Source organism: Balaenoptera physalus, assembly GCF_965194825.1.
Source record: "Balaenoptera physalus genome assembly, chromosome: 19".
NCBI lineage: Eukaryota > Metazoa > Chordata > Mammalia > Artiodactyla > Balaenopteridae > Balaenoptera > Balaenoptera physalus.
The window spans coordinates 12,722,532-12,744,489 of record NC_138900.1 but is presented as its reverse complement, the minus strand read 5'-3'; the positions used below and the strand labels follow the sequence as shown (position 1 = coordinate 12,744,489).

Here is a 21,958-nt window from a genome sequence, read left to right as displayed (position 1 = left end):
GTGTTGTGGCGGAGCCGGGGGTGGGGGTGGGGGTGGGGGAGGCCTTCTCAGCTGCCACAGCCTTCGGAGCAGGTGGTCAGCACGTGCGGAAGGGGCAGGGTGGGGGGTAGGGAAAGGGGAGAAGGAGGGTCCCCGCAACAGATGGCCCAGGCAGGACTGGGGCTTTCAGACAACAGGGTAGGAGGGGGGCTGGCCATCTGCACCTGGAGGCAGCCTGCGAGCTCCTCTCCCTCCCCGCCCAGCGCAGAGAAAAGAGCTGGGGGAAGGGGAGGGCCACTTTTATTAGGACCGAAGTTTCAAACACCGGCCACATCTGGGGGAGACCTGAGGCAGAGGTCAGGGGCTCCCCGTCTAGGTGAGTCTGATCTCCACAATGGCAGTGCGGAGGGGCCTAAGGCTCTCTCACATGTTGGCACACATAAATTAATAGCTGGGTAGAGTTCCTGGATGCTCCCTTTGGAGTGGGGAGAGCAGGATACGGCGGTATGAAGCTGGAATTCCCTAGTCCCAAGCCCAAGGTGGGTCCCCAGACCTGCAGCAGAGAGGGGAGGAGGCCTCAGAGCAGGGGATGGCCTGCTATGGGGCTGGAATCCCGAGATGGAGTCTCTGAGGGGTCTGAGCAGACACCCCTCTGGTTAGGAGGCTTCGGGCAGTGGCTATGCCTGGCGACTGGCCCAGTAGCGGTGGTAGGTGTCCTGGAAGAGGTCCCGGCAGGCGATGTGGGCATGGAGGCGGGCACAGGCCAGGAAAGCCCCCGCCAGCTTTCTGTGCAGGGCATAGGTCTCTTCGGGCGGTGGGCGAAGCCGGTGCTGCAGCAGCACAGGGATGAGGCCCTGCACACGGCGGGCAGTATCACCCGCTCCAAAGTCGTAGGGGCCCTGGGTGGCGAAGGGCTCCCCCAGGATCATCACGGCCTCCACGTGGGCGTCCGAGAATGCCTAGGGGTCGGGGAAACCAGAGGCAACCAGTGTGGACATACAGCCCTCCATTCCCCCAGAGTCTCAAGTATAAACACAAGCCCCCAACTCCCCAAAGAGTAATAGGCAGCCGCCACCCCTTCCAGAGCCCCTAAGAGACAAGCAGCCCCCTACTCCTCCCAAAAGAAAGGGCCCTTCCTGTCCTCTCAGAGCCTCCAGTAGACAAATAGCCCTCACTCTCTCTAGAACAGAGAAGCAGCCTCTGTTCCCTGACCCCCCCCCCATCCACCAGCAGTCCCCCATTCCTCCCTCTAGAACAGATAAGTGGTGCCCATTTTCTCAGGATTCCTGAGTAGCCAAGCAGCCCCCATTCCCCCCTCCTCCCCAGAACCCCCAGTACAGATAAGCAGCCCCCTTAGAGTTCCTCACTCATCCACAGTTTCCCCAGTAGAGAGAAGCAGCTCCCCACTCCCCCCAAGAGACACCAGACCCTACTCTCCCAACCTTGGTCTCAAAGCCTGTGAGAAATTTGAGGTCTCGTGATTTCTGCAGTACCCGGTCTCTATCTCCGTTGGCTGCAGCCATCACCACCTGGGGAGACGGATGTGGGCACAGGGTCAGAGGGGTTCAAGGAGGGGTCTGGAGGTGGGAGCTAGAAGCCGGGCCCTGCCAGTACCCACTTCTGTTCTTATCTACCTAAGCCCTCTCACCTAGAAGCCTCTCCTTCCCCACCTTACCCCTGTCTGTGTCTCTCTCAAGACTGTTCCAGAGCCTGGGGGCTGCAGTGGTCAGGTGTTCTGCCCACCTGGCTGGGAAGGCAGAGCCTGCCTGGAAACTACCACAGTGAAACAGCACAGAGGAAAGCAAATGTCAAGTGGTACCCATGGGTCCAAACACTCAATTGGGCAAGTATGTGATCATGACCCAGAACTGCCTCTGAGGTTGCCATCTCTGTGATCACCTGGTTGATGTCTGTTGATGTCTGGTTCCTGCCCTGGACTTGGAGCCCCAGGAAGGCAGGGATCCCGGCTGGGTTTAGTCCCAAGTGGCGCTCACTCAGGAGGCCCTTGGTGAAAACCCTTTGTTTAGCAAATCAGTGTTTGGAGCTAAGCAGCTCTCCAGCCACGCAGGATGGGCAGGAGTTGAGGGCACATGGACAGACAGACAGAAGTGGGAGCCAGCCTGCTTGGGCTCCATCCCAGCTCTGCCACTTGCTGGCTGACTCTGGGGCAAGTCGCTTTGCTTTTGGGGCCTCTGCTTTCTCATCTGTGAAGTGGGGATGATGAAAGCATCTTCCTTGCCAGGTTCTTGGAGGATGAAGGTTTATCTGTGGAGTGCTTCGCACGGTGCCCGCGTGTAGGAAAGGCCATAAATATTGTGAGCTACTATTACTATTAAGAGGTAAATAGGCGGGTCCCTACTTCACAGACGAGGAAACAGGCTCAGAGTGGGGAATAGCAAGGAGACGAGGGGAACTGGGGCGAACCCTTCACCACTGAGTTGCCCCTTCTTGGGAGGAAGGGGGATACAGGATTAAATCTGGCGGTTCTGTTCTGTCCCAGCTCCCCCTGCCCCAGCCTGTCTGGCCATCTGTCACGCCTGTGGTCCTTGGGGGGTCAGTGTGACAGGCCTTTCTTAAACTGGAGAAGGCTGGGGAGGCGGCAGGAGGGCCGTGCTGAACAGGCCTGTGGTGGGGAGGGGCAGGGGATGTCCCAACTACCCAGAGAGGCCTCGGCTTTGTGCCTCGAGTGGCCTGCAGAGAGGGCCCCAAGGAGCCTCTGTGTGTTGGGGGGGGGGGGGAGGGGGGAGGGGGGTTACCAATTCCTTCCTGTCCCCATCTAAAGGGTGGCCCCACCATCCCCCAGTCCTCAGGCCAGAACCCCCTCCAACCCCCACCCGCCCAGGCTCCCGGCCTGTCTTAAAAGACCACTCTTTATTCAGGAGTTTCCGAATTCTATGTCCCTCCCCTGCTCCAATCCCTTCCACGGCTCCCCAGGGCACCTGAATAAAGTACAAGCTGCAAAGCATGGCTTCAGAGACCCAGAGCGACTGGGCTCCAGCCTCACCGCTGGCTCCTGCTCTGTCCCACCTGCCTGCCCAGTCCGAATGTGAACTTCCCTCTGGTCCTCTAGGATCTTACTACTCAGAGCGTGGTCCCTGTACAAGTAGCTTTGGCATCACCTGGGAGCATGTTAGAAAGGCAGCATCTTAAGCCTAACTCCAGACCAGAATCTGCATTTTAACATGATCATGGTGGTGGTGGGGTTCTCATGCACATTAAAGTTTGAGAAGTGCTGCTCTAGTCGGAATATCCTTTTTCACCCCTTGGCCTTTGCCCATGTTATCTGGCTGGAGTACCCTCCTAGCTCCTTCCCGATTGGTCTTCTCATCCCTCAGGTCTCAACTCTGATGTCTTCTCCTCCAGGAAGCCCTCCCTGACCCCCTAGGTCAGGCCAGGCTCCTCATCCGGTCTCCCTCAGTCCCCCGTGATTCTCCCATCCCAGCCCTGACCACTCTGGTTCTTTCTGTCTGTCCCCCTACTGGACTGTGAGTTTTGTGAAGGCAGAGACCTGGACTGCATTGGTCACTGTTGTCCCCAGTATTGTCTAGAATAAGACTAGGCACAGAGGGGGGTCAGAGAACGTTTGAATTGATGACCCAGTGATTAGAAGACCCGGGTTGAGGGACTTCCCTGGTGGTGCAGTGGTTAAGAATCCGCCTGCCAATGCAGGGGACACGGGTTCGATCCCTGGTCCGGGAAGATCCCACATGCCACGGAGCAACTAATAAGCCCGTGGGCCACAACTACTGAGCCTGTGCACGACAACTACTGAAGCCCGCACACCTAGAGCCCGTGCTCCGCAGCAAAGAGTAGCCCCCGCTCGCCACAACCAGAGAAAGCCCTCATGCAGCAATGAACTCAACGCAACCAAAAAAACAAGAAGACCCAGGTCGAATGTCCAATCTCAACAAATTAATGAGATGGTGTTTTCTGTGGGCTCTGAGACAAATCAACCCCTGTGGGTGGGAAGGACAGGCAACATAAAGTGAGGAAACACTTCTTAAAGAGAGAACTGCTCACTAGAGAGCAGCTGGAGGGGAAGTATGTAAGCAAAAGGCTGGACACCAAGGCCCTGGACAGCATCGGGTGTGGGGAGGTGACAGGCTGGCCATCGTGGGCCTTTCTCTTAGGACGCAGCTAGTGAGGGGCTGGGAACATGGGCTGTGTAACCAGACTCCCTGAGTTTGAATCCCAGGTCTGCTGTGACCTTGGGCAAGTGACTTAACGTCTCTGAGCCCCAGTTACTTCCTCTGTAAAATGGGGTTAAAAATGGTCCTCACCTCATAGAGTTGCTTTCTGGTTTAGATCAGTTACCACATGTACAGCACTTAAAACGGTGCCCGACATAATATTAAGTGCTTGGTATTAGTTAGCTGCTATTAATATCACTATTATTTATTTCTTCATTCCAGATATTCTGTTTCTCCTTCTCTACAAGCCTTACTATCTGGCTTGAGGCTCGACCCTTCAGAGACCCCAGGATTGGGGGAACTCACCTCGATATAATGGTCTGTGAATTCAGTCCCAAATGCCCGGCTTGAACCAAAGTCCAGCAAGATCACCTGGAAATGAAGGATGGTGAAAGGGACACTGGGAGTCCACCAGTGCTCCCCATTGTCTATGGGGGTGCCAGGGTCTGTCCCCCTCTCCCCACACGCTGCCCCTCCTGCCCAAGGCCCCGCCCAGCTGCCTCCCCTGGGCTCCTGGCTTCCGGTCTCCACACATCAATCCACCCCCACATGAAGCTCAAGGGACCTGGTTTTTATTTTTGGGGTCCTAGTTGTTTTTATAACAACATGTTTTAGGCTCAGAAAAAAAAATCTGGAGAATAATAAAATATATGGGAAAGTAAAATCAACACCCACAAATCCTACCACCCAGTTTAAAATATAAAACACTACCAATCTAAGTGGGGCCTGATCCTACCTCCTCCCACCCCCACCCTCTCTTCCAGGGTCACCACTTTCCTGAAATTATTTTTATTATTAAATTGTCTCCTGAAATTCCCATGCATGTGTTGCTACATTTTCTATACATATGTGGATCCATGAACAAAACATACTAATGTTTTGCATATTTTAAAACTTCATATAAATGGTATTTATGATAGTTATTCTGCAAATTCTTTGTGTTTGACATGGTTTTGCAATTCATCCCCATTGCTCTAGCTCATTCATTCATTTTTTCACCGCCATGTAAGATTTTGTTGCATGAACGTATCATATTTATCTGCTTGATGGGCACTGTGGTTATTTCTAGGTTTTGCTATTAGAAGCAGTGCTCGCCGATGTAGAGAACAAACATATGGATACCAAGGGGGGAAAGTGGGGGGGTGGGGTGGGGTGGGGAGGTGGTGGTGGGATGAATTGGGAGATTGGGATTGACATCTATACACTAATATGTATACAACAGATAACTAATAAGAAACTGCTGTATAAAAAGTAAATAAAATAAAATTCAAAAATTCAAAAAAAAGGGACTTCCCTGGTGGCGCAGTGGTTAAGAATCCGCCTGCCAATGCAGGGGACACGGGTTCGATCCCTGGTCCGGGAAGATCCCACATGCTGCGGAGCAACTAAGCCCGTGCGCCACAACTACTGAGCCTGTGCTCTAGAGCCCGCGAGACACAACTACTGAGCCCATGCACCACAACTACTGAAGCCCACGCGCCTAGAACCTGTGCTCCACAACAGGAGAAGCCCGCGCACCACAACAAAGACCCAATGCAGCCAAAAATAAATAAATAAATAAATTAATTAATTAAAAATAAGTAAATAAGTAAAGAATGTAGATAAAATGAACCAAATAAAGTTGAAATGTTTAAAAAATGGCAAAAAAAAAAAAAAATCAGTACCCCATGAACATGTGTGTAAGTTTCTCTACGACAGCGGAGTTCAAACTGTTTATTAAAACCCACAGTAAGAAATGAAGATTAGGGGCTTCCCTGGTGGCGCAGTGGTTAAGAATCCGCCTACCAATGCAGGGGACACGGGTTCAAGCCCTAGTCCAGGAAGATCCCACATGCTGTGGATCAACTAAGTCCGTGCGCCACAACTACTGAGCCTGTGCTCTAGAGCCCGCGCGCCACAATTACTAAGCCCACGTGCTGCAACTATTGAAGCCCATGTGCCTAGTGTCCGTGCTCTGCAACAAGAGAAGCCACCGCAGTGAGAAGCCCACCCACCGCAATGAAGAGTAGCCCCCGCTCTCTGCAACTAGAGAAACCCCGCGCGCAGCAACGAAGACCCAACACGGCCAAAAATAAATAAATAAAATAAATAAAGTTATTTAAAAAGAAAAGAAAAAAAAGAAATGCAGATTATCCTGGGCACCAGTGCACATGCACATATGAATATAAACATAAAACAAAAGTGTCCTGAAATAATATGCATCCCTCCCATCTGCCAACACATTCTATCTTTTTAAAACAAAAACTGCTGTCGAGACCCAATAAATTGATGTCAGGCCTCATATCACCACACCCGAGGAAGGAAGACACCTGCCCTGGGGTGTGAGCCTTGGAGGGATGCAGGGTGTCTGTGCACTTGGGGGGGAAGAGGGTGTCAAGGGACTGAGGCTGGACAAAGTGGGGCCATGTCACACTCAGCACAGGGCTCACTTGATCCTGAGGGTGTTGGAAGCTGTAGAAGGGACAGCTTGGCCAGATTTGTGTTTCAGAAAGACCCCTCTGGGGACAGAATGGCACAGACCACTTTGGAGAACCACTTAGCAACCACGCACGCTGAGAGTTTTTCAGTCCAAACTGTCACCCCCAGGCCTTTGGACAGCCTGTGTCCTTTGCCAAGTATGCTCTTCCCTGCTCCTTAGACGGCTGTCCTTCTCTTGTCTTTCTGGTTTCACCCTCCTTGACCCCACCCACCCCAGGCAGGGTCAGCCACTTTTCCTGGCTTCCCACTGCCCCCTGTGCCCCACCCCCATCACTGGCCCCTCGCCTGTGCTTCCCCATCAAGGTATTAACTACAGGTCATACTGTCTGGTGATGGGTCCCTGCATTGGACTGGGAACTCCGGGAAGGCAAGGATCAGGCTTGTCCTGGCATCACTTTCAAGAGGCAGTAGGTGCTTGGTGTGTTCTAAGTGAATGATGGGTATGGTAATGATGACTGTCTTGCAGAAGTGGTGCTCCCTCTTGTCCACTGCCACTAGGAAGCCACTGCCTAGCCAGGGACTCCATTTCCCAGCATCCCCTGCATCTAGACTAGCCCCATGACCAGTTCTTATCAGTGGAATGGTGAAGGGAATGATGGGTCACTTCCGGCCAAAGCAGTTAGACAGGGGGTTACCCTCTCAACCTCTCTTTCCCCTTGCACTGGAAGGAGAGCCTTTCAAGTCCTAGGGGATGGCACACTCACAAAAGGGAAGGAGCCTGGGTCCCTGACTCATTGCCTGGAGGAGGGCCACTCCAGCCTGTTACATGGGTAATCAACTACCACTGTGTTGAGCTACTGCCATATTGGGAAATATCTGTTACAGCAGCTAATGTACCCTGACACGCATCACAAGGAACCAACCTGGTGGCTGGAGGCATCATACAGGAAGTTCGCCCAGTTGGGGTCCGTCTGCATGAATCGGAACTCAAACAGCTCCCGGAGACAAAGCCTCAGGAGCTGGAAGCAGATCTGGGGTGGGAAGAAGGAGTAAGAGACATCTCAGAGCCATGTGCCCCTGTAAAGCCCTCTGAGGCCTGCAGAGGGACCGTGGGTCTGGGTTGCCCTGTCAGCTGTGCCCCAGGGCAGCACCCGCCCTACTGTCCCATGAGCCCCATGTACCTGGTTCCGGATGTCCTGGCTCAAGCCCTGGCACTGGTCCAGCGGGACCCCTCCAGCCAGCTCCATGCCCAGCACCCGCATCGTGCACAGCTCCTGAATAATGGCTGGCACCCGAAAGAAGGGGTCATCTGCCAACAGCTGCCTGGGGCAGATAGGAGGGGCGGGGATGGGACTTCACACTTCAGGCCCCTGTGGCCCTGCTTGAGGCCTCCCCCTCCTCTGAGGAGTCTTCCATGAACAGTCTTTGTCTTGCCTTTCCTCCTGCCCTCCTCTTTCCTGTCTGTCTGGAGCGATGGCCAATACCTGGTTGGATTGACATTCATTCAGACATTTCATTCATTCACTCATTCAACAAATATTTCCATGGCACCCACTCTGTGTCTGCCCCTAAGCTGGGTGCTGCTGGAGACCCAATTACCACTTCCCTTCCAGAAACACTTCTCTGTTGGTCGCCCCAGGATGAACTCAGTGTATTAATTAAGCTTGATGAGCATTACTTTCTCATCAACTTATCCATTACTCCATCCAAAAAACAGTCACTCATATACAAATCTCCGAGTCCACAGTGATACTCGCTGGCCACTCCTTGGAGTCATTATTCTGAACACTGGCTAATAAAGGGAAAGAACCTTTCTCGGTGTCCATCCCTGTGCTGGATGATGCTGGGTGACAGAGCAGTAGATGAGCCCCAGGCGTGACCCCCCCCCCCCCCCACACACACAGCAGAGACCACACTCTAACAAACAGACCAATAATAGATTGAGATAGGTGTGTCAATACAAGATTTGGGAGGCAAAGAATATTAGCGAGGCCTCTGGATGGGGACCTGTGGGACGGCTGGAGTTGGGGGGTGGGGGGACAGGGAGATGGGGAGGAGCCGGGGAAATGAGAAATGATGTGGGTTTTATCCTGAGAGCACTGGGAAATCCTGTGAGGTGGTGGTCTCCCCAGATCCCACACTGCAGTGCTCTGGCCCAGCCAACCTGACACTCTCCATCTCCAGGTCCCGCTTTGGGGGCTTGTATTTTTGTCCTTGTTTATCAAATCTCTGATGTTTGATCCGCTCCTCATAGGGCAGGGCTCTGCTGAGCATTCAGTCAGCACAATTCCCTTTTATCCTCACTCCCCGTGAGGAGGACGCTCTCCCAAGGCCACTGGGCAGATTAAGGCCACCCAGCCTGTTAAGGGCTGACCCGGGACTGGATCCTGACTGGATCCCACATCTGAGCCCATGCCCCTAACCACTGCCTTCTACTGCCCTTTCTCTCGCTTCGTATCTACAGAGCCGGGCTCAGTGAACGTGTGGGCCGTGCTCCACGCTGTGGAAGGTCTCACTGAGGTGCAATTAATTGCCGCTTATCAGGCTGCCTCTAAGATACAACCACCGTTCCATGTAGCTCTAGTTCATTCATTTTTGATGCTGTACGAATTGTGCTGATGAATATACCATAACTTATGTATCCGCCCTGTTGGGTGAATTTGATAGATTTGGGTTGTTTCCAGTTTGGGGCTATTGCTGCTCTGAGTATTCCGGAAAAGTCTGACGGTGTGCACTGGCATTAAGGGTCACTAGAGTATTTAGCCAGGAGGGCAGCTGGTGGGTTGGATGTGAACACTGAGGCTTGATGATGCCCAACCATTCTCCAAAATGCTTGTATCAATTTCTCCCTCTGTCCACAGTGTACAAAGGACGCCCTGCCGCCCCGTTCTCTCCAACTCTTGACACACAGACTGCTTCATCTCTGTTAGTCCGGTAGGTGTAACGGGATCTCGTGTGACGGAATGCCTGTTGACAAGTCTGTCTCCCCCACCAGCCTGCAATGGTTCTGTGTCCCATTTGACAGATGAGAAGGTAGAGACATTTAGAGAGAGGAAGTGACCTGCCTAAGCTCACAGAGGACAGAGGGTGTGAACGAAGTAATGAGTGAAGGCATGGATGGATGAACAAATGAAGAGGAAGAGTCTGCCAGCCCTACCCCAGGGCTCCAGCTGCCGGAGGCTGTGAGGGCATCCACCCCCCTCTCAGCCCGGGAGGGAAGCTGGAGGGACGAAGGGGGCCTCCAGGGGCCTGTAGGGGCCTCAGCTCACCTGAAGTTCTCGGCACAAGCCGCCTCACGACGGTAGTCACATTCCCAAGCCAGCTCCCGCTGCAACACCTGCAGGCTCTGCTCTGCAAACAGGCCTGAGGGGCGGCAGCGTGTCAAGCAGGGAAGGCCACAGCCTGCCCCTCGCCCCCTGCCCGGCCCCTCAGGCTCCCACTCAGGGACATCTTCTCTTGCCGGTGTGCCTCTCACTCTGTCCCTGTCTCACCGTCCCTCACCCCGTCTGCTCCATGCCTTTTACCCGCACTCTCTGGCCATGCACTCCCCCTCTGTCCTTCACACGACTGCGGGCTCCGCAGAACCCTCTCTGCTCGGGTCTCTTTCTCAGGCACACACAGCGGTCCTTAGGCCCCTATCATAGTCACATCTGCCGCCTATTCTCTGTCCATTTCTCCTTTTTAAAAATATTTTGGCCGCACCTCGTGACACGTGGGATCTTAGTTCCCATCTTAGTTCCCTGACCAGGGATCGAACCTGGGCTCCCTGCAGTGGCAGCGTGGAGTCCTAACCACTGGACCGCCAGGGAAGTCCCTCTCTGTCCTTTTTTCCATACTCTCTCACACTGCTCTCAGTGTCTCTGAAGCTTACTTCCGGGCCTGACTCTCTCACTCTCTTCTCTCCTCGCTCCCTCGTGCGCGCGCGCACACACACACACCTCTGCTCCATCTCCCCCAGGCGCTGTCTCACGTGCTACACACATGCGAGGTCCCACTTACGCTCCCTTCCTGCTTCTGTGGCTCTTTCTCAGGCCTCCAGTCCCTCTGCACACACCCCCTGTGTGTCTGTTTCTGGATTTCTTTTTTTTTGTTGTTTTGTTTCCGGATTTCTGTCTGGGCTCCTGTTGGCATCTCTGAGTTTGTCTTTTTCTCACACGCCCATACTACTCTGGGCTTTCCCCGCCTTGGTGCCCCTTTGTTCTGTCTCAAACACGCAGACTGAGGCGTTCACTCAGGCTCACACACACGGGCGCACCCTGCCCCGAGCTGGCCCCCCGCTCCCCCCATCCAGCCCTGCTTTCCCTCTTCAGGGCGACCCTCCGCCAGTCAGGGTGGACCGGGCGCCTCACCCTCCGGCAGGGCCACGCTCATCTTGAGCACCGCCAGCAGGTTCTGGATGTCGCTCTGGATGCTCTGGGCGACGCCTGGGTACTGGGAGGGGAGGAGGAGGGGAGGAGGATGGGAGTCACCCCTCTGGGGCGGCCGGGTGCCCAGCCCACCCCCGCCCCACCTCCCCTCTCACCTGGATCTTCACGGCCACCTCTGTCCCGTCCCTCAGCACGCCCTGGTGCACCTGCCCGATTGAGGCAGCAGCAAAGGGCACCTCCTCCAGAGAGGCCACCTTGGCCTGCCACTCCCTGCCGAGCTCCTCTTCCAGAACTCTCTGGGGAGAGTGGTCATGACAATCGTCATCATGGTTTCAAGGCAGCCGGGTTCACGTTCTGTGCTGAGTGCTTTGCGCGTTAATAACCCCACTCACCACACGCGGGGCCCTGGGCCAAGCTCTTGGCCACTACCCCACTTTACAGATGAGGAAACTGAGGCTCAGAGAGAGATCTCTTGACCAAGGTGATGAGCCAGGCGCTGGCAGACTGGGAGGCCCAGCCTGAGCCCATACTCCCGAGGCTGTGCGGGCTGATGTGTGGATTGCTATCATGTAGGGTTAAGATTGATAATAATCCTTCATTATACCCGTATATTGTATTATTAACTCAAAAGTTAATGTGATAAAGGAGAGCTAAAATTTACAGAGGGTTTCCTGTGGGCTGGGCCCTGTATAGAGTGGCTCAGAGAAGGGCAATAATTGCCCAGGGTCACATGGCAAGGGAGCCAAACAGAGCTCAGAAGGCAGGCAGCTGGATTCAGGATTCCACACCCTTGCCCAGGCATTTACTCAGTGCCTGGCGCTGTGCCAATCTATTTACAGACACTTTCTCCTTTAATTAAAAGACCGGTAATAAGAAGAGCTAACACTTGCATGTCACTCATGGGGTGTCAGGGACCCTTCAAAGTGCTTTACATATACACTGATTTCCACAGTCCCATGATGTGGCCATTGCTATGACTACCACCAATCACAGATAAGGTAACTGAAGCACAGAGAGGGCAGGCCACACGTCTAACCGCACAGGTAGTAAGTGGCAGAGCCAGGGTTTGAACTCCCGAAGTCTGGTCCCTGACCACAGCACTTCACCGCCTCTTTAACAGCCCTGACAGAGCCCTGAGCCTGCCAGGAACTCGACTAAGTGCTATGCACCATTCTCTCATTTACTCATCGCAACAATCCTATGAGATGTGTGCTTTAGTGGTCCCCATTTAACAGATGGGGACACAGGCTCAGAGTGAGACAAGGAGCACAGCCATGAAGACAGGAGGGCCAGGCAGGTGGGGCATGACTCCCTCGCCAGCCTTTCCCCCTCTGGGCACTCACCAGCATCTGCCAGCGGGGCATGAAGTCGGCACTCTGGCGAACCCGCTCGAAGATGCGCTGCAGCTGGGGGCTGATGAAGCTATTGTCTTGGGAGACATCGGGAAGAGGGAAGCGGTGAGGGGAGAGGCCAGGAGGGGCCCCTGTGGGAGTCTCTGAAGTTGGGGCTTGGTGGTAGGTGGGGTAGGGTGGAACTGAGGTCAGGGGTCAGGAGTCAAGGGTCATGCCGTACCCTGGATGCTGAGCATTTGGCCAAGCTTGAGGGCGGCCCCCCGAACCGTACACAAGGTCTGCACAATCCGCTCGGCATTGGCCTCCGAAAGGAAAAGGCTGGAGCCCGGCCAGGAGCCTCCCTCTGGGGTGGAGAGAATAATCATTAGTATGGCAACCACAAAAATAATCAGTATGACACCATTGCACACCTACCAAAATGGCTAAAACAAAAAAGAAGACAATACCAAGTGTTGGCAAAGATGTGGGGCACCTGAACGCCGACACTGCCGATGACAGTGCCATGGCCCAAGCCCTTTGGAAAGCAGCTGGGAAGTTTCCAGTAAAGCACACACCTATACCTGACGCAATCTGCCTCCTAGGTATATCCCCAAGAGAAAGGCATAAATGTGTCCACCAACAGATACTCCAAGAAGGCTCACGGCAGCGCTATTCATAACAGTCCCAAACTGGAAACAACCCAAATGACCATCAGTAGAACGAACAAAGGAACTGTGGAATAGTCACAGGGTGACTATTACAGTGTTGAATAAACAACCTACAACCGCTCACAGCAACATGGATGCATCTCTCAAATAGAATGCTGAGCAAAACAAACCAGACACATACGAGAATGCACTGTCTGATTACATGCGTATAAAGGAGCAAAAACAGACAAAACTAATCTCAGGGGGTCAGAAGCCAAGACAGTGGTGACCCTTAATGAGGGGGGAGGTACCAGAATGCGGCACGAGAAGAGGTTCTGGAGAACGAGGGCAGCAATTCTCCAAGTGTGTTCTGGGGGCCCCTGAGACCCTTTAGGAGGGTCTGTGAGATGAGAACTATTTTCATAATAATATTAATATGTTATTTGCCCTTTTTTACTCTCATTCACCCACAAATGTTCAGTAGAGTTTTCCAGAAGCTCTGTGACCTGTGATGCTGTCACTGCTCTGACGGCTGATGGAGAGAGAGAGAGAGAGAGTGTGTGAGTGTGTGTGTGTGTGTGTGTGTGTGTGTGTGTGTGTGTATATTCTTGTGTTTAAAATTTTTTTTCAGTTTTAATCTCTAATACAGCAAATATCCATAAATACAACCCCACATAAACAAGCTCTTGGGGTTCTCATTCTATTTTTTAATAGCTTTATTGAGATATAATTCATATATGATATAATTCACCCATTTAAGGTGCACAGTTCAATGGCTTCTAGTATATTCAGTTGTGCAACTATTACCACAATCAATTTCAGAACATTTTCATCACTGCTAACCTGTCAGCAGTTACCCCCTCCCATTTCCCCGACCCGTCTCCCCTTGAGTCCCTGGAAACCATTAATCTACTTTCTGACTCTGTAGACTTCCCTCTTCTGTACATTTCAGATAAATGGAATCATACGATATGTGGCCTTAAAAAAAAAAAATGTGGCCTTTTGTCTCTGCCTTCTTTCACTTAGGATAGTGTTTCAAGATTCAACCACACGATAGCATGGATCAGTCCTTCATTCTTTTCTACGGCCGAATAAAATCCCATTGTATGGATATAATACATCTTGTTTATCCATTCCTCAGTTTTAAGGGTGTAGAGGGATCCTGAGACCAAAAAGTTTGAGAACTGCTGTTCTAGGGTTTTTTGATCTGGGTGCACAGATGCATCCACTTTGTGAAAATGAACCACACTATACACTTATGATATGTGCACAGTTCTATATGCAAATTATATTATTATTCAATAAAGTGTTTATTAAGCTTTTATTTATTTCATAAAACACTTATTGAGCTCTTTACTGAGGGCTCAGCCTGTGCCAGGCAGAATTCTAAGTGTCTCTGTGGATTCTCTGGCTGAACCTCCACAACACCCCAGGAAGTAAGAACTACCAATGCCTTCATTTTCAAAATGAGGAAGCAAGAGATTCAGAGAGATACCGTGCCTGGCCCTGGGGCACACAGCACAGAAGTGGCAGAGCAGGGTGTAGATTCAGTCTGGCCTTACCCTAAAGCCTATTCCTCTACCTACCCTCAACTTTTTATTTTGAAAAAGATCCAAATAGACAGAAAGACTGCATTCATAGCACCATGAATACCTGCACACCTGATTCAATGTTTTAACATGATGCCTCACCCGCTTTATCTGTGCGTGTGTACCCAGACACTGACCAATACTTTTGCTGACTGATTTGCACTCAACTTGTGTGAAGAATAAGAATAATCCCCTACACAATCACCGTGCCAAAATCACACCCAAGAAAATTCACACTAATTCTTGAATACCTACTACCCAGTCATATTCACATTTTCCCAATCGTCCCCAGAAGTCTTTTATAGTTATTTTCTTTTCAAACATCCAACCATGGCTCACACATTCCATTTGTCAGTTATTATCCTTCTAGTCTCTTTTTCATCTAGAATATCCACCCCTGTTTTTGTTTCAAGACATCGACATGTTGTGGAATCGTACCCACAAATGCTGATCTCTACACAGCCCAGTCCGTCTCTGTTGTCCACAGACCCTCACCGGCACTCCTATTTTCATGCTTCCTCTCCTGCTCACAGTTAAGAACGCAACTCTGGATGGCTTACATTATTTTCTCTCATGACCTGCTTCTACTCAACACCATCCTGACAGCAGCTTCACCCTGTTCTGAGCCCTCCACCACGACCCTAAGAGGTGGCTATGTTATCATCAGCTCCATTCTCCAGTTGAGGAAACTGGGGCTCAGAGAGGTGAAGCCACTTACCCCAGGTCACACAGCAAGGCCAGGGTGTGGACCCAGGCAGCGTGGCTCACGTACCTGATTGTACACGTCCTCCGGGCAGGGACTTCTTGACCACCTCAGCTAGTGCTCCCAGCCCCAAGCTCACAGCCAGTCCTGGGGAGTGAGAGAGGAGCCTGAGTGCCCGCTTGCCCTGGGGCGATCTCCTCCCCCACCCCCTCCCCACCCCACTGACCCTCTCTCTTCTCTGTCTCTCTTTATGTACACCTGTCTCCCAACTCTTTGTAGTCAGCTCTTTGCATCCCTCTGTCTCCAAATCAGTCTCTTACTCACTCTCTCCCTGCTTGAGGTTCCCTTGGAGGTGAGACTACTTCTTTCTCCATCCCTCTCTCCTTGTCTCTGTCTCCCCGGTTAGTGGTTCTCACCCCTGGCTGCACACAGAGTCATGTGAGGAGCTTTTGTAAATACGATGCCCAGGCCCTACCACTGAGGTTCTGGTTGAACTGGCCTGAGATGAGGCCTCAGAATTCTTTTACTTTTAAGCATCCCAGATGATTCTAGTGTGCAGCCATGGGTAAGAAGGCCCCGAAATGATCCCCCCAGGACTCTTTGTCTTCCTATGACTGCTGTTTCTCTGTCCACATCTCCTCTTCTTCATGCTCACCTCTCCTTTTCTAAGTCAGTTATTTCTCCATCTCTGCCCTTCCGTCCACCCGGCATGTCTGTCTAGGCCTCTTTCCCTCAGTTCCTCCTTTGGATGTTAGCTCTCCGGCTCTGATTTCCTCTGCCTCCTCTGTCTTCTTGTCCTTAAAGACATCTCGAGTCACTCTGCCTCTTTCACTGTCACCATCTCTGTAAATAATCGTAGTTGGCATTTTCTGAGCACTTTTCTCCATGCCAGGAACCATTCCCAGTGCCTTTTATGCATTGACTCATTTTGTCCTCACACCCTCATGAGAGAAATTTTACAGAAAAACTTCCATTTTACAGAAAAGGAAATCGAGGCTCAGAGAAGTTAAGTAACTTATCCAGAGTCACAAAGTGAGGATGTGACAGAATCACCTGTTGAACCCCGCGCAGCATGGTGCCAAAGCTCTAACCAGTGTATTTGGCTCCTTCAATCAGTATCTTTAAAACCTGAACCATGATCCACAGTAAAGAAGACATTTGCATTATAACCGGTAGAGACCGACGTATATATAATGTTTCATGAAACAAGACTTTCCCTTACTCTACATGTACACATATTTTCCATTCTTCTTCTTTTCTTTTTTTTTTGGCTGCGTTGGGTCTTCGTTGCTGCGCGCGGGTTTTCTCTAGTTGCGGCGAGCGGGGGATGCTCTTCGTTGCAGTGCATGGGCTTCTCATTGCGGTGTCTTCTCTTGTTGGGGAGCACGAGCTCTATGTGCGCGGGCTTCAGTAGTTGTGGCACGTGGGCTCAGTAGTTGTGGCTCACGGGCTTAGTTTCTCCACGGCATGTGGGATCTTCCCGGACCAGGGCTTGAACCCGTGTCCGTTGCACTGGCAGGCGGATTCTTAACCACTGCACCACCAGAGAAGTCCTCCATTCTTCTTTTTAATGCTGGTTGCAACCTGCTAAATTATTTCATGCAGGGCTTCCCTGGTGGTGCAGTGGTTAAGAATCCGCCTGCCAACGCAGCAGACACGAGTTCAAGCCCTGGTCTGGGAAGATCCCACATGCCACGGAGAAACTAAGCCCGTGCGCCACAACTACTGAGCTCATGTGCCACAACTACTGAAGCTCGTGCGCCTAGAGCCGTGCTCCACAACTAGAGACACCACTGCAATGAGAAGCCCATGCACTGCAATGAAGAGTAGCCCCCACTTGCCGCAACTAGAGAAAGCCCACGCGCAGCAACAAAGACCCAATGCAGCCAAAAAAACCCAAATAAATAAATAAATAATTAAAAGAAAATTATTTCATGCAGGTTGTGACCTGGAGTTTGAATAATCCTGCTGCATGAACCGGGGTCAAGTCACTTCACCTCCCTTAGCCTCCACTTCCTCATCTATAGAACAGAAACAAACACTCATTGATTCAGTGCAGAGACCACATGTGTATGGGGCCCTGCACATTCCAAGTTCTCAATAAACATAACATTCCTCTCTATTTCTCTTGGTTCTACAGGACTTTGCCTTCATTCTTTTTCCATCTCTCCCTCCTCTCTCTGTCTCTGCTCCACTCTCTTCCTTGCTTCATTGTGTAAATGTCACCTCCTCTGATCTAGGTCACAACCTCCCACAGTCATACCTACCCCCAAAGTTGGCCAAGCGGCTGACGCGGGAGGTGGGCACCTTGCGTTCTCGAGAACGGTCACTCAGCTGGGAAACGGGGAGAAGGTCTGAGCGGGAAAAGGTGGACACAGCACCCAGGAAGTCCAACCAACCTGCCACCACACCCTTCCCCAAGCTCGGGAGGCCAGCTGCCTTCATGGGGTGTTGCTGGGTGTGGGGCAATGATACCTGGGGCCGGGGTGCCTTCCTGATCCGGGCCTCCCGTGCCTTGCGAATGTCCTCCTCACCCAGGCCCCTGCCAGGCCCATCCTGGTGAAGCTTTTGGGTCCAAGGACCCCCACATGGCCCCTGCAAGAGACGTGAACACCGGTAACGAGTGGAGGACGTACTGTCAGCCTGGCCCTTTTAGACCCCTCCCTGTCCTTTGACTCCCTGAAGCCTCCCTCAGCCTCCTCCCCTTGGAGACCCCTCCCCAGCCTCTTACCCAGCAGAGGGGCCCAGGCCCCAGGGCCCCACAAGGCAGACCAGTAGTCCGGCCCCACCGTCCACAGGTCCCCCGTAGTAGGCCCCCCACCTCCAGCCACATTGTCTGCGGGAGAAGAGGAGGGATTATTCGGGTAGGAATTGTGGGACTGACCTCCCTGCTTTGCCCGTCTTTGCCTCACATTCCTCCGTGTCCACCCTAAGCCTCCCACCACCAAAGACTTCCTCCCCTGTTAACAGGCCCCCAGTTTCGCCTGGTTCCCTCTCTCGTTGCTAAGAACCCATAACTCTTCCCGAACACCTCTCCAAACCACTTTCCCCTGGTCCCACTCCGCGCCGTTGCTAGGGTCCTCCCCCGTTGCTAGACACCCACAGATCCTCCAGGGCTACTTCTCCACTCCTCTGAGCAACCCCCTCGTTGCTAGGCACCACCTTCCCCTCGGTTGCTAGGCACCCACAACTCTTCCCGTGTTCCCCCTACCAACCCGGTTACTAGGCACTTCCCCCGGTTGCTAAGCACCCACTCCCCGGCTCTGGGTCAGCTACGCGCCCCGCCCGGGGAGGCCTGCATTTCCGGGAGTCTTCTCATGCCCGCCCCCTCCGGTCAGCTAGCGAATGACGGAGGAGCAGATCGCTGACTGGCACAAAATGCGCACCGCTGTACGTGAGGGGGCGGGGCCAGAGGAGGGGCCTCAGGGTGGGCTGGGCCACGGCCTAGGGTAGGGTAGGGTAGGGTAGGGTAGGGTAGGGTAGGGTAGGGTAGGCTGGGCCACGGCCTAAGGGTAGGGTAGGGTGGGCTGGGCCACAGCCAGAAGCGCTCACGTGCCATTCTGTGCCCTTACACTGACTTCAAAGTGCGTTGTCCGAGGTGGACCTTTTAGTTTCCTACACGTCTATTTTACAAACATTCCTCTCCTTTACAAACTCCACACCTCTCCTTTGCGCGAACATTTTGTCAGCCTCCGTTTTCCTTGTCTGTACCCCTAGTAGGCTCAACATTTCTCCTTTGAACACACATCTTCTCAGCAAACATTTCCCTTTCACATGGAGCCCCTCCACTTTGCACACTCACCTTGTGCTTCAAATACCCATATCCTGGTACCCAACCTCCTCCCTTGCCCATATAACCCCCCTGCCTTGCTCACCAACTGTTTCCCTCGGTGTGCATAAACCCTCTCACACCCAGCCCTTTGCACACTGGGCCCCTGTTCCCTCCTACACCCGGCTCTCTCAGCTCCCCGCCCACCTGCAGGATGGTGTGAGTGGGAGCCCTTTGTTTCCTGTAGGCCTGACATTTTCCAGAGCACACTCAGCCAAGATTCCCAGTGCTGACTCAGGAGCCTTGGCATCCCAGAAAACCAGCTCCCAGCCCATCGGGGTGTGTGTGTTGTTGATGGGGGAGGGAGGACAGGCTTAAAGCCTGCTTTCCCCCCGCCAGTAAACTGACTCACCCCTCTTCTCACAGTCTGGAACAGAAGCAGCTGGCTGGGACATCTCTCCCACCACTGGGAGAGAGGATATGACACTCCCCACACAGAACTGCCTCCCCCAAACCCTGTCCAACCCCCTTTGTCAGGAATCAGACTTCCCTGTCTCTGTCCCTGTGCTACGTGACCTCAGAAGAGCCTCAACACTTTCTGGATCTCAGCTTCCCAGCCTGTATGATGCATTAGGGGGACCCTGCTATGACTTCCCATTGGTCTGTAAAGAGATGACTCACTTTATAGACCTGGATCTGTGCCCAACGCCCCTTTCCAGGTGACTGTTTCAAAACAGAAACCACCCCCTGTACTCTTCCAGACATAAGGGTCTGACTCAGGAGCTAGGTGGCAGCTCACTCTTGGGGGCAAAATATATAAAAAGCACCTATGACAATAACTTATCCTACAGGGCTGTGACTCATGGTACCAAGCCTGGTATCAGATACATGAGATCATATCAAATAGCCTGGTGGCTACAAGCAAAGGCTACAGGCTGGCAGAGCTCTGACCCTCAGTGTCCCCATTTATAAAGTGGGGCCATGGCATCCCCTCTTGCTCAGTGTTAGTGAGAAAGGGATGCAGTGAAATAGTGTCTGTAGAGAGGTTGGCACAGAGCTGGTACAGAACAAGAGCTCTATACGTGAGAGAAATTTCTTATAGAAAAACTATTCTTTTCAAAATTTCTATTGAGCGCTTACCATACGCTTTTCTAGGCACTGGGGACACAGCAAGGAACAATACAGGCAAAAATCTTTGCCCTCTTGGTGCTGGCTTCTGACGAGAGGCACAATAAAATAAAATACATAAGTATATGTAATAAGGTGACACTTGTTAAAGAGAAAAATAAACCAGGGAAGGGCAGAGAGAGGAGGGAAGAGTGCGTGTTTAAATAGGGTGGTCAGGAAAGGCCTCATTGAGGAGACATCATTTGAGTAAAGACCTGAAGGAGGTGAGGGAAGGAGCAATTGAAATAGCTGAGGAAAGAATGTTCCAGGCAGAGGGAACAACCAGTGTAAAGTCCCTGTGCTGGAAGATATCTCAGAGAAATAGCAAAGATGCCAATGGGCAGAGTGAGTGAGGGGAAAAGGATTAGATGAGGTCTGGGAGGTAAGCAGAGCCAGCTCAGGTACACTAGAGGTAGTCACGGTGAAGACTGTGGCTTTTTTCCTGAGTAGAATGGCAACCACTGAGAATTCTGAGCAGAGGCAGAACTGATTTACATAAAATATTCCTACTTCCGGCTCTTCTTCCAACACCCCCAGCCTCAAAATCAAGTTGTATCACTCGATAGTAACCAAAGGGACTTCCCTGGTGGTCCAGTGGGTAAGCCTCTGTACTGCCAATGCAGGGGGCCGGGGTTCGATCCCTGGTCAGGGAACTAGATCCCGCATGCATGCTGCAACTAAGACCTGGCTCGGCCAAAATAAATAAAATAATAAATAAATATTAAAAAAAAATAGTGACCAAAGACCCAAATTTTGGATTAGATGAGCCAAATTTCAAATCTACACAATTGAGATGTGTGATCTTTTTTTCCCCTTTTTTTGGCCTCTCCAGGCGGCTTGCGGGATCTTAGTTCCCCGACAAGGGATCGAACCCAGGCCCCCTGCAGTGGAAGCACAGAGTCCTAACCATTGGACTGTCAGAATTCCCTAGATGTGTGATCTTGACTCACCCCTTTGCCTTTCTGTGCCTCTGTTTCCTTGACGGTGCAATGGGGATGACGATCATCCCTACCTTACAAGATTTCGGGTATAAAGCGGTAAGTGCAGCGCCTGGCACAAAGCAAGTATACAAATGTAAATGCTATTGTAAATAAATTAAAATCCCCATAACAACCCTTTTTACAGATGGGAAACGGAGGCTCTGAAGAGACAAGTCTGTTGGGAGAGGTCATCCAGGAAGTAAGTGCTGGAGCTAAGATTTGAAACCAGGCGTTCTAGCTTCAGAGATTAAGACCCTGGTTTTGCCCGTCATTTAACCTTAGGCAAATTCTTTCACTGCTCTGGGCCTCAGCTTCCCAGTTGGTAAAAGTGACTGGCTCTTGTGGCACTGAATACACATTTTTCAAAACAATCAAGCAATATAATGTATCCTCATTTTACAGGTGAGAAAACTAAGTCTGGGGCTGGGGCAGGGGGTTGGGAGAGGAAGTCACTCGTTCAAGGTAACACAGCTAGGAACTAGCAGAGGCGGGTCTCGAACTCACACAAGTGGAATTCCCAACTCTTCGAAAGTGCTTCCCGGCGCTGCGTGAAGAATGGGCGCGCTGCTGGACTCGTCGCCGGGGGTTATAGGGAGACTAAACTAGTCACTCGAGGGTGTGGGGAGGTAGGGTTAATTGCGAGGGTGCTGCGCAGGGCCCCACTGGTCCGGGACCAGGATCCCGGCGCCCCACACCAGACCTGGACTAGCTCCAGGCGCTCGCGGTTCACCGCGCGAATGGAGACGGGAGGAGCCAGACAAAGCCCGTACCCCTTTACGTCACGTCCGGCGAGGCGGGGCTTCGGGACCTTCCCCGGG

At 52.3% G+C, this 21,958-nt stretch overlaps 1 protein-coding gene across 4 annotated transcripts; it reads right to left on the bottom strand.

The window, feature by feature from the left end:
- Positions 1 to 262: 262 nt before the first annotated feature.
- Positions 263 to 21,935, bottom strand: COQ8B (coenzyme Q8B). 4 transcript variants are annotated; one of them, XM_082437545.1, is made up of 16 exons: positions 21,645 to 21,900; positions 21,111 to 21,210; positions 17,956 to 18,060; positions 17,700 to 17,819; positions 17,492 to 17,558; positions 15,294 to 15,371; positions 12,527 to 12,649; positions 12,298 to 12,383; positions 11,110 to 11,250; positions 10,937 to 11,018; positions 9,857 to 9,950; positions 7,769 to 7,910; positions 7,511 to 7,618; positions 4,476 to 4,541; positions 1,422 to 1,508; positions 263 to 938 (listed from the first exon to the last, which is right to left on the bottom strand). In XM_082437545.1, exons 3-16 carry the CDS (start codon positions 18,055 to 18,057, stop codon positions 657 to 659), a joined length of 1,578 nt encoding a protein of 525 aa, XP_082293671.1. In that variant the 5' UTR covers positions 18,058 to 18,060; positions 21,111 to 21,210; positions 21,645 to 21,900; the 3' UTR covers positions 263 to 656. The 4 variants fall into 4 exon arrangements, with proteins under 4 accessions (XP_082293671.1, XP_082293673.1, XP_082293672.1 ...); XM_082437547.1 differs by lacking the exon at positions 21,111 to 21,210 and having other exon boundaries at positions 21,645 to 21,935; XM_082437546.1 differs by lacking the exons at positions 21,111 to 21,210; positions 21,645 to 21,900 and adding an exon at positions 18,440 to 18,576.
- Positions 21,936 to 21,958: the final 23 nt, after the last annotated feature.

Coding starts and splice junctions, on each gene's coding strand:
- COQ8B (XM_082437547.1), bottom strand. CDS start 18,057: ATGTGGCTGGAGGTGGGGGGCCTACTACGGGGGACCTGTGGACGGTGG. Junction 15,372..17,491: donor CCGCTTGGCCAACTTTGGGG/GTAGGTATGACT, acceptor CTCACTCCCCAG/GACTGGCTGTGAGCTTGGGG. Junction 7,911..9,856: donor GCTTGTGCCGAGAACTTCAG/GTGAGCTGAGGC, acceptor TATCTGCCCCAG/GCAGCTGTTGGCAGATGACC.